Source organism: Rosa rugosa, chromosome 1, assembly GCF_958449725.1.
Source record: "Rosa rugosa chromosome 1, drRosRugo1.1, whole genome shotgun sequence".
NCBI lineage: Eukaryota > Viridiplantae > Streptophyta > Magnoliopsida > Rosales > Rosaceae > Rosa > Rosa rugosa.
The window spans coordinates 50,150,605-50,162,871 of NC_084820.1; the positions used below are offsets into that span (position 1 = coordinate 50,150,605).

Sequence of the window (12,267 nt, forward strand, 5' to 3'; positions counted from 1 at the left end):
AAACTTTTCCGGGAAAATTAATTAGATCGACTATAATTCAAAAGTACAGCTTACTACTCACTATCGTCACCATCCATTCATAGATATATACAAATCCACATTGTCTTTCTGCCACCATTTTCTTCTCCTCACCAACTTTTGCAGAGTCCACTTTGCTGACCGCTGTCTGAAACCACCACTTTGCCTTTCTCTTTTTCTTTTTCCTGCACTTGGTTGGTGGCCTACCCTTGCCTGATGAAAAACAAAAAAAATACTATATGACCCATACAAATATCTCTTTCGTTTTCTCAGCTAATCCAGTGATCTAATGCACATTACTTAGAGTTGATGAGAGCATTTCGGCAATTCATATTTAGTTTAATTGACGGAAAGCTGCTAGTGAAACTACTATGACTGGTAATAAATCTTATAACTTGTACATGTCATCTTATAATTTATGTTGAATGGAACAGATTTTGGGGCTTGATATATGCAAGGATACCATTGTTGGAAACGAAATGCAGAGAGGGATTTCTGGTGGCCAAAAGAAACGAGTAACGACAGGTCAATTAATTTCCAATCCCATTCTCACTTTTTGTGTACTAATCGATCAACACTGGTTCTCAGATATTGTGTCATGGTTCCTAATGTCAAAGATACTTGTGATTGGCCGGTGCACTTTGAAATTTTGGGACTTGTCTAATTAAGAAGCACCTACTGCAACTAAATCTTTGAATATCTCGACCCTTTTCTATAAAGAGAATTTAGGACATTTACTAGGTCCATCAGGTTTGATACCAATAGATTATCAAAAATGGCTACGGGGAAATATATAAATATTAAACTAATTAAGTCATGTAAAAGGACTTGGCAAGTTATTATAACCGGGCTCGGGGCCCAGATGTTAGTTGGGCCCCTGCTAATGCCTTTTTAAGGAATGCATTCCTGTAATCGGGGCAAACGGTCGATTATAAAGTTCCTGAGCCAAGATGACCGGACTCCCCCCTCCCAAATACTCTTTGCCCAAAAAGAGAAGAAGTTGTTGAACATAGTGTTATACCGGAAGGAAAAGAACACACTACCCTTATTTTTTTCATAATATCTATATACCGAACTTTCAAGTGCAAAAATATGACATTAATAAACATTCTTTTGTGTATCTTGAGTCTTGACAAGTCAAAATTCCACTGAAATTCAGGTGAGATGATTGTGGGGCCTACAAAAACACTATTCATGGACGAAATATCAACCGGTCTAGATAGCTCCACCACATTTCAAATAGTGAAGTGCTTGCAGCAAATCGTGCACATCACTGAAGCTACGATCTTCATGTCGCTACTCCAACCTGCTCCTGAGGCGTTCGATCTCTTCGATGATATTATCCTTTTATCGGAGGGTCAAATTGTCTACCAGGGACCGCGTGAGAACATAGTAGAGTTCTTTGAGAGCTGCGGATTTCGATGCCCCGAGCGAAAGGGAACTGCTGATTTCTTGCAAGAGGTAATATCGGGATACAGTCATGATCACCTGGTCACCTACTGACCAAATATTATTTGGTCAGTCACCGTTCGATTGACATCGGACGGTTGACAGCTAAGTGATGAAATCTGAGATGAGAGCTGTCAACCGTCTGATCGCAATCGAACGGTAGATATTTGGTCAGTAGGTGACCATGTGAACGGGGCCGTATCGGGATATATAGGTCTAACTTTACTACTGATACTATTAGTGTGTGACACATGCATCTTATTAGAAATAACTAGCAGGGGTTAGAGTTTTTACGAACCTATATGTAACTTCAACATGCTAACATGAATGGTAAACACAACCTATGTCTCAGAACAAATAACTTAAAATTGACACTAGAAAATTGTTTAGCTAATATCATGTCCGAGTCCTGTCATAGTTGTAGGATTACTCATACTATCTCGTTTTCAATGCTAGATCAAATGATTTTTGGGGTTTATAGCTACTGTTCAAGTGCTGGTTTTATGTTAAATATAAAGGGAATTTAATTTGTGCATAGTTTACTTAGCAACTCGAATCAGACACAATTGTAATATTAATTAGGTCAGTGGTGATCTATTAATTTAACTTGACATAAATACGAAATGACACAATTAACACGACAGTGACTAAAAATTACTAGATATTAGGAGTCCTAATATAAAGGCAGACCACAGTAATAGTCCATTAAAATATAATTACTGATCCAATTCCATCTTGCCTAGATACTAATGGTCTCTTTTCGAATTTTTTCAGGTTACCTCTAGAAAAGACCAAGAGCAATATTGGGCAGATAGAAGCAAGCCATACAGATACATATCAGTGACTGAATTCTCAAACCGATTTAAACGCTTCCATGTAGGCATGAGGCTTGAAAACGAGCTCTCAATCCCTTTTGATAAGTCACAAGGCCACAGAGCAGCTCTAGTATTCACAAGATATTCAGTATCCAAAATGGAACTTCTAAAGGCCTGTTGGGACAAGGAATGGCTACTCATAAAGAGGAACTCTTTTGTCTACATTTTTAAGACCGTCCAAATAATTATAGGGGCGTTGATAACCTCGACTGTGTTTTTGAAGACCCAAATGCACACCAGAAATGAAGATGATGGAGCAGTATATCTTGGTGCACTATTATTTACCATGATCGTTAACACGTTCAATGGTTTTGCTGAGCTCTCGATGACCATTGCAAGACTACCTGTATTTTACAAGCATAGAGACCTTCTTTTCCACCCTGCTTGGACTTTCACTCTCCCAACTGTCCTGCTCACTATTCCTATATCCATTGTTGAATCCACAGTTTGGATGGTCATAACATATTACACCATTGGTTTTGCACCTGAAGCTAGCAGGTACTACATTCTCTGCTTGATTTCATCTCTATATGGTGGATAATGTTCTTTTTTCCAGATACCTGACGCAATAATCAGACTACTAATAATCTGGATTGATGGTTAACAACTTAACATCTTGATTAGTTATTATCTTTGATAATTTGTCTATACCCCTTTTGTTTTCCTTTATCGTAGAGCATAAAGGGTATAATTTGAATGTGTTATGCCCTTAAAAAACTGTCACAATTGCTATCACTTGTTGAGATCCTCATTGCAGCTGTCAACAATATTTGCAGGTTTTTCAAGCAACTATTGTTGATATTTCTGATCCAACAAATGGCTGCTGGGATCTTCAGGCTTATTGCTGGAGTCTGCAGGACCATGATCATAGCAAACACTGGTGGGGCTCTCACTTTGCTCATGGTTTTCATGCTTGGAGGTTTCATACTACCTAAAGGTTAGTATGAACTGAATATCCTGTCCTCTTTTTAAGGAGTTCAAACCAAACCAAAAGGAGCAATTTAGTACTTTACTGAATTATCAATGACCTGTGACAGGCGAAATTCCAAAGTGGTGGCAGTGGGGTTACTGGGTTTCACCTATGACCTATGGTTTCAATGCTATTGCTGTAAATGAAATGTTTTCTCCCAGGTGGATGAACAAACGGGTATGTTATGGTTAACCTGTTGTTCCATAGACAATATAGATTTACTGTTGTTCCATAGACAATATAGATTTATTTGACCAAAAAGCTATTGCTTCTGAATCAATTAACTTTATTTTGCTGCAGGCTTCAGATACTGTTACCAGATTGGGTGTGGCAGTGCTTCAAAACTTTGAAGTTTTCCCTGACAAAAACTGGTTTTGGATTGGCTCTGCAGCTCTTCTGGGGTTTGCAATTCTCTTCAACATCCTCTACACTATAGCTCTCATGTACCTCAGTCGTAAGAATCAACATTCTTTTCTTATGTCTAACATGGAATGGAATTCTTAGTTTATTTGGTGACGACTTTTCATGCTTTTTTTTGTTTCAATAGCTCCTGGAAAAGCACAAGCTATTATATCTGAAGAATTGGCCGAAGAGATGGAGGGAGACCAAGAAGAATCATGGGAAGAACCAAGACTTAGAAGGCCCAAGTCAAAGCAAGATTCATTCTCTCAGTCATTATCATCTGCTGATGCAAATAATTCAAGTAAGAAGTAAAGCAATGCTCTCTTGTTTTTAATTGTGAACACAAGTGTTCTTATTGGACCTAAAAATCTTTCAGGAGAAATGGCAATCCGGCGTATGAGCAGTCAATCCAATGCCAGTGGACTAAGTAGGAATGCTGATTCTTCCCTAGAAGTAGCCAGTGGGGTTGCGCCCAATAGAGGAATGGTTCTTCCTTTCACTCCTCTGGCAATGTCCTTTGATGATGTTAATTACTATGTGGACATGCCTCCCGTAATATTTCCGTCTCCTTATTTCACTCTTTACTCTTCAACGCAAGCATTATATTGAAGTTCACTTTCCAACTTCACCACTTAGCTAACTTAGTTTAACATAACAGGAAATGAAAGAAGAAGGAGTGACTGAGGACAGGCTGCAGCTACTTCGTGAAGTAACCGGTGCTTTTAGGCCTGGGGTCTTGACTGCTCTAATGGGGATCAGCGGGGCTGGAAAGACAACTTTGATGGATGTCTTAGCAGGAAGAAAGACTGGTGGTTACATTGAAGGCGATATTAGAATTTCCGGGTTCCCTAAGAAACAAGAAACCTTTGCAAGAATTTCTGGTTATTGTGAACAAACTGATATCCACTCACCCCAAGTCACTGTCAAAGAGTCGCTAATTTACTCAGCTTTCCTTAGGCTCCCTAAAGAAGTCTGCAAACAGGACAAGATGGTATAACAATGACTTATAATACTTCTCTGAACAATGTATGGATTTAAATGCTAAAAGTACATTTTCTTTGTTTCATTTTTATTTTTCAGATTTTCGTCCAAGAGGTGATGGAATTGGTCGAGCTAGACAGTCTCAAGGATGCTCTAGTCGGGCTTCCTGGAATTACAGGGTTGTCAACCGAACAAAGAAAGAGGTTAACAATTGCAGTTGAGCTTGTTGCTAATCCCTCAATCATTTTCATGGATGAACCAACATCAGGTCTTGATGCAAGGGCAGCTGCAATTGTTATGAGGACTGTTAGAAATACGGTGGACACTGGGAGAACAGTTGTCTGCACTATTCACCAGCCTAGCATTGATATATTCGAGGCATTTGATGATCTTCTACTCCTGAAGAGAGGAGGACAAGTTATCTACTCGGGACCATTAGGCCGCAATTCCCACAAGATCATTGAATATTTTGAGGTATTCATCTGCCTAAACTTTTCTTTATCTTACCTAGTAATTTGTTAAAGACTGCAAGGTTATCTAATTCCACACTCACTGACCTATGTCAGGCTATTCCTGGAGTGCAAAAAATAACAGAAAAGTATAATCCAGCCACATGGATGCTTGAGGTAAGCTCAGTAGGAACTGAGGTCAAGCTTGGAATGGACTTTGCTCAATACTACAGATCATCTTCCTTGCACCAGTAAGTGGAAAACAAATAATTTTCTACTTATAAGTAATAACTTTCAGTCTCCAAAATCTTATATAAGATCCTATGTCCAGGAGAAACAAAGCTTTAGTAAAGGAGCTAAGCAAACCACCACCGGGAGCAAAAGATCTCTATTTTGCTACTCAGTATTCACAGTCATCATTACAACAATTCAAATCATGTCTGTGGAAGCAGTGGTGGACTTATTGGAGAACTCCTGATTATAACCTTGTTAGATTCTTTTTCACCTTGGCTTGTGCTCTCATGCTTGGAACTATGTTCTGGAAGGTTGGCACTAAAAGGTATGAGCTTATCTCTTCTTATAACAAGTTCAAGCTTCAATCTGATTCTTTTGGCTGGAAATAAAGCTCTTGAATAGTAGTTAGCAACTTAACAGAGCACTAAGTTATTTATCTTTCCATATTCAGGGAAAGCACTTCTGATCTGACCATGATTATTGGGGCTATGTATTCTGCTGTGCTGTTCGTTGGAATTAACAACTGCTCCACAGTGCAGCCAATAATCGCCACTGAAAGAACGGTATTCTATCGAGAAAGAGCTGCTGGGATGTACTCTGCATTACCTTATGCACTAGCACAGGTAAGTGGCGATATACATAGACATGCTAGAAATCTAGAATCTCTTGGAAGTGAGATATCCCCACCTTTAGATATATTATTCATCCAATTGTCATATACTTAATATATACGACTTACTATGGTGAATTGTTAATTATTTTGTCATTTGATTCAATTTGAACCATTCAAATTGCAGGTTATTATTGAAATGCCATATGTGTTTCTTCAGACCACATATTATACGTTGATAGTGTATGCCATGGTGAGCTTTCAATGGACAGCAGCAAAATTCTTCTGGTTCTTCTTTGTCAACTTCTTCTCATTCCTTTACTTCACATACTACGGAATGATGACTGTTTCCATTACTCCAAACCACCAAGTAGCATCCATATTCGCTGCAGCTTTCTATTCACTTTTCAACCTCTTTTCCGGTTTCTTCATACCAAGACCAGTAAGTTTTAGTACTCCTCTTTTCGGAATCTTCCACAAGCAGCTAGTTTTCGATTTAATGATAAATGCATGTTCAAGCTAATTGTAGTTGGGACTTGGGAGTGCTTTTCTAGGAAATGCTTTGGTTATTCACAGTAAACGTTTTGTACAACATGTTGGAAGTGGTTTTGCTATAAAGCATGATAACAAATCACTTCTAGCTAGTTCTAGCAAATGCTTCCAAAAGGGTGTGTTTGTCATTATCGCGCTTGAAGCATTTTAAATATGCATGTTATGAACATAATTCTCTAATTTGGAAGAGTGATCCACCTATATAGGTGGTTTTCACCCTTACTAACAATATGTTCGACGTTATGATTAACAAATGTGGTATATGTTTCATTTCTATGTGTTGACACCAATACTTTAACTTCCAATTTTCAGAAAATACCGAAATGGTGGGTTTGGTATTACTGGATATGCCCAGTAGCATGGACAGTGTATGGATTGATTGTATCACAATATGGTGATATTTTGGACACCATTAAAGCACCTGGGATGACACCTGATCCGACTGTGAAATGGTATGTAGAACACCATTTTGGATACGATCCAAACTTCATGGGACCAGTGGCTGGAGTTCTGGTTGGCTTCACACTCTTCTTTGCTTTCATGTATGCTTACTGCATAAAAACTCTCAACTTCCAAATCAGGTAGAATCTTGTCACACGGAGTCGGATTACAAGAAGTGAAATATATGTAGGTGTAAAGATATGTAAGAGTTTGAGTATATTTACGTCTGCAATTCTATAAGCCTTGAATTGTTTTTCTAGGATAGTAAGAGTATGAACTTAAAAATGTCAGTGCTTGTTAGAGATGGTTATGATGTTGACTTTAGTGTATAGTTTGCATCTGAAATGTCAAGGTTGTAGCTTGTATTGTATTTGTATTGCCATCGATCAAAGGAGAAAATTTTGTTTAATATATGCAAATTAATATAATTATAGCCCAGATTCCCGTTCTCTCCGATCTTCAATACTATTATTTCTACAGCCTTTCTGAATATAATGAATCAAAAGTGAAGATGTGATGCCTTGATGTGAACTTGGAAGGGCCTCCAATTTCATGGCTACAAGACCTCATAGAAGATGATCTGTTCAGTGTGAAAGAGTTGATGAATTTCGTAGTGTGTTTCTCATTGATAATCAGCTCACTGATAGAAGAAAGTTTCTAATTAGGTCATATTTTATGAAAATTTTCATTTAATCAATAAGTTTTTAGTTTTGGAAGGAGAGAAATCAAAGGCTTTGGACTGGTAAATTCATATCACGAACACATCTTTTCTATCAGATTCGTAGTTTTATGTCAATTTAGAGGTCTGTTGCACCTAGACGTGTGAGTGTTGGAAGACAACGCAAACCTTGGGTGCCCCCTCCAGTTGGTTGGTTAAAGGCCAATTTGGATGGGGTCTTCAATTAACTTACTCATTGTGGATGTTCCCTACATTATCTGTTTCTGAGGAACTAATATCATCTAATTCCATATTTAATTATATATATATATAAAAAAAAAACTACTCATGGTGGAGTTATTGGTGTAATAATGCGTGATTCTTCTGGTACCATCATGGGAGGATTGTGTTTTAAACTCACTAATGTGCTCGCACCCGACATTGCGGAAGCATTAGCAGGTAGAGTCGCTTGTGAGTTGGCATTAAAGTATCAGTTGACTCTTATTGTTTTTGAGTTAGATTGTTCTAAGTTGGTGGAGGCTTCGAAATTTGATGAGGAAGATGGTTCTGGTTTTGGTAGAATTATTGAGGATGTCAGAGATTTGTCACTATGCTAAAAACCTTATCAGACTACACTTTTTACACAACAATTTTTTCTTTTTCCATCGTGTGTTGATTGAATCTGCTTCATACAACAGGTTTAATGAGATTAAGTTATATAAGGATGTCAGAAACAAAAAAAATTTTGGTCCAAGATTATTGTACAACACTTATTGATGTGGGACGAGAATGAGCCTGGTTTAGCCGGAAAACCATAAAAGTAAATAAGCGGCGTAGAATCAAGAAGAGTGATTGAAAAATAAGTAATTCACGCATAATGAGGTTACTAACCGCTGCAATATTCAAGAAAATTTGGTTTTGGACTTTTTGAGTTTCTTGTGCGAAAAGACAAGTCTTGATTGTGGATCAGATTGGATCAACCTTTGGCCAAAATGTATGTTTGAGACGCATGATACCTTTCCGGAATGGGAATGACGAGATCTTCAAGACTCACTTTAGCGAGCCCTATCATATTTAGGCCAAAATATATTGTCTTAATTATCCGATTCGGCATGTAATATTTTTAGGCTAGTTTTACATTCTTTTTATTTTAGGTTCTAGTTTCCTTTTAAATTTGGATTTTTTAGGATTTCTTGTTAGATTATGATTTTAGGTCTTGGATGCCTATATAAGCACTATCATTTTTTTTTGAAAGGATTTGATTTTATTAGGTATCAAAGCCATGAAAAAACACGCCAGAGTCTAAAGAACTTACATACGAAGAGCCGGAACAAACCGGATATCCTATCTAAGTCATATCTAAACTCATTAAAATCTAAATGGTCGCTCGCTGAAACAGCAAGCCAACAAACTAAGCAAGAATAATCTCACTTCCTAAGGCAAATTCATTCATCTAGTCTAATCTGCCAGCACTCAATTGTGGGACATATATCAACTAGAAACATCTTAGAGAAGCATATAGAAATCACTCCTACTTGAGAAGGCTTGACGTTCAGAATGTCTTGAAATTTTAATATCTTAAGCAAGCACCTGCTCTTTCCCCTTAGGGTTGGAGCTAGTACTTACCTCAGATTCATTAGCAGCCAACAACCTCGGCATCAGGTTGGTCTTCTTGCTTTTCATCTTGTCAAATTCGCCATCTTTCTTTGCATTCTTCCCTTTTCCTGCTGTCCCATATGGTAGTTTGTTAACACTGCCGATTGGGCGTCCCCTCTTCCTCTTAGGTTGTTCGATAGTATGGGAAGGTCCCTCTAGTAATCCCATGGTCATTGCATCCAGATTTTTCTTTCCAATGGCTAGACTCAAACGAAGTTTTTTAGGAGAAATTGTTACCTCATCATCTTCCCGAATCCTACGTATTCCGGTGAGTTGGTTCTCATTGAGTCTTGGTTCAGGTAGTTCCCAAATCTGTACCTGTCTCTTGTGGCGTCGCATGTTCATGACCGATTGAGGAAGGAGAACTTCTGGTATGCTCCTTGGCACCTGCGCTTTGAATATTAGGGTTTGGTTATTGATCACCACCCTATTAGAGTTAGGGTTCGGTACAGATTCTCGCATGACATCCAAAGCCGTGGGTGGTGCTACTGCCCCCACCGGTGTATCAGTATCTTCAACTAGTGCCGGCCCGGAGCAGGGGAGGCCAACATGAGTAACCAAACCACAAGTGCCGCAACGACCGAAAAGCTTGTCATACCTGAACTGCACGATGAATTGGACTGCATCTTCGACCCAGAATCGACGACGGAACAGCAGGGGTTTCACGTAGTCGATCTTAACCCGAATACGCATGACCCGATTTCTGAACGCCGGACGATCGATTTCCTTGAGGTCACCGATCGTGCTGCCAATGAGGCGCATAATGCGCTCCGATCTAAATGCAGGTGGGATTCCTTGCAGCGTCATCCAGTACGATGACTTCTTGAGGGGTACATCCACCGCCGAGCTGACACCGTCATACAGTGCAAGGGCTATCGGAGCTCTGTTATAGCCCCATGGTCCTCCTTTCCAAACACGATCGATATCAGTTGGGTCTGTGAAGGAGAATAGAACTCTGTCATCTTCTCCGACGTCTTCCACCCGGAGGCTGCCATTGATCCTCCATGCAGCTCGGAACATTCCCAGGAACGAGCGGCGAGAGTATTCCCTCTCCGTAAGGAGCTTGCCAATCATGAAGGCTTCGGGTTGTCTTAAACCCTTGGATGGGCGCAGATCCACCGGGTTCTTCCCTTCAGCCAGGGCTAGGGAGGAGGCCAAGCGGGCTGCCATTACATCGATCGTTGTCATTGACGTGACAAAGAGAAGAAGCTACGCAGGCGGCAAAAGAAAACCCTAACCCTAGGTTAGAGAGAGCGGCTGCGACTTGAGAAAAACCCAAACCTCCTGAGCCTGTTTAGGTTTATATAAGCACTATCATGCTTTGTATTAGAATCAGTTTTATCATATCAAATTAATAAAAAAATGAGAGTTTTTTCTCAAATTTTCTAGTGGACTCCAGAGTTATCTTTTTAGGGTTTATTGCTTGTAAACCCAGGTTACTTTCGAGTTTCGACTGCGTCACTTATAAGGATTTGTCTGTTGTTTGAATGAAAAAAATTAGGCAGCATATCTCCTTCCCACCTTTGCTCAAATTTGGACCGAAATATTGATTTACCTTGTACCACAATATAGTTGTATATGTTGTATGAGAGTAAGTTGCAAAATATCATACAACACCTTTTTTTCTTTTTGTGTTGTGCAAGAGTTTGGAAGAAAATTAGATGTACCCCAAAATGAGAGTCATTACCCCCAAAACGACCAATTTTTGGGTGAAATGCTGGAACATGATTGCAAGTTCCTACAACAAAATGAACTATTTCTGTTGTGTGAATGAGAAATGCCTAGCCTAAGCGCCAAAACTGACATTTTGATGGCACAGACGGGAAATTTCAATATTTTGTTCCCTCAGTTGTGTAGCTATTCAGACAACGTAAATGCATCTATATGTTGTCTGAATAATAAAAAATAAAAAATAAAGCCAAAGTTAATGCTTAATGCCTTAGATAACTGAGGGCACACTTACCATAGCCGTTTTTCATGTCTGAGAGAACAACCCCAAACTTTTCTTCACTTTGAGCAAAACCTGGAGCTCTTCTCACCATCTTTCAAGTTTGGATTAGGGTTCTACTCGATTAGGGTTCGAGTTGGGTTCGATTTGGAGGTTTGGTTCTCACTAATCGAGTTGGGTATTCGATTAGGGTTCGATTTGGAGGTTTGGTTCTCACTAATCGAGTTGGGTTCTATTCGATTAGGGTTCGAGTTGGGTTCAATTTGGTGGTTTTTCGTTCTGCTGAAAAGGGGATTGAGTTATCACCAATCAAGTTGGGTTCAAGTTGAAGGAGAAGGAAAGGAGGTTTCACGAGTTTAGGGACTGGTGCCCAAATCCATTCGATTGGTAAGTTAAATTTGAGATTTCATTGCTCTTGTTCATTGTCTTTGTTTGTTTGGTGCTCAAATCCACTTCGGGTTTTAAGTTTTGTGAAGAAGTTGATTATCTTTGTTTGTTTAGTGCTCAAGAGCATTCAATTGGCTCAAGTTTATAACCACTTGTTTGTTGTTGTTGTTGGTGCTCAAGGTTTACTTCGTCTGAGTTTTCAAAGCATTCATCCTTTGCATCCCAGAGCTATACGTCCTTTGCAACGATGCCCGATTGATGATTTTTTTCATCTGTGAGTGGCATACTTATCATTTATGTTGTTGCAGGTTGTTGATGCCAAAGAGGCTGTAGGCAACTTGGGTGGCATGATTTCTTTGCGTTTATATCTTCCCCTAATATTCTCAGTGAATGTAGTTCACTGTGGCACACTGGTCAAGTCTCTTCCGGGTTTCTTTGGTGAACTTCCTTTCAACCTCTATACTGGGTATGTGTAATTTTGTAAGATGGGTTTCTTTGGATTCATAAGATTTAGGTACTTTGGTTGCTTGCATTTATCTAATTACTTATCTTCTCATCTATAATTACCTTTACATTTGGATGGTATACCACTGTTAATGGATCAAAGATGTTTTTAAAGGAAAACAGAGAGAATAGA

At 39.0% G+C, this 12,267-nt stretch overlaps 1 protein-coding gene across 1 annotated transcript; it reads left to right on the top strand.

The window, feature by feature from the left end:
- The first annotated feature begins 428 nt into the window (after positions 1 to 428).
- LOC133725287 (ABC transporter G family member 36-like) lies at positions 429 to 7,431 on the top strand. The gene is made up of 15 exons (XM_062152496.1): positions 429 to 543; positions 1,178 to 1,479; positions 2,242 to 2,840; positions 3,119 to 3,279; positions 3,380 to 3,489; positions 3,613 to 3,766; positions 3,860 to 4,015; positions 4,091 to 4,266; positions 4,373 to 4,705; positions 4,795 to 5,169; positions 5,262 to 5,395; positions 5,476 to 5,703; positions 5,830 to 6,001; positions 6,176 to 6,430; positions 6,853 to 7,431. Exons 1-15 carry the CDS (start codon positions 444 to 446, stop codon positions 7,123 to 7,125), a joined length of 3,528 nt encoding a protein of 1,175 aa, XP_062008480.1. The 5' UTR covers positions 429 to 443; the 3' UTR covers positions 7,126 to 7,431.
- Positions 7,432 to 12,267: the final 4,836 nt, after the last annotated feature.

Excerpts from the sequence above, each read along its gene's own strand:
- LOC133725287 (XM_062152496.1), top strand. The coding sequence starts at position 444 with ATGGAACAGATTTTGGGGCTTGATATATGCAAGGATACCATTGTTGGA. Across the intron at positions 2,841-3,118 it reads TTTGCACCTGAAGCTAGCAG|GTTTTTCAAGCAACTATTGT; the intron begins GTACTACATTCT and ends CAATATTTGCAG. Across the intron at positions 4,706-4,794 it reads TCTGCAAACAGGACAAGATG|ATTTTCGTCCAAGAGGTGAT; the intron begins GTATAACAATGA and ends TTTATTTTTCAG.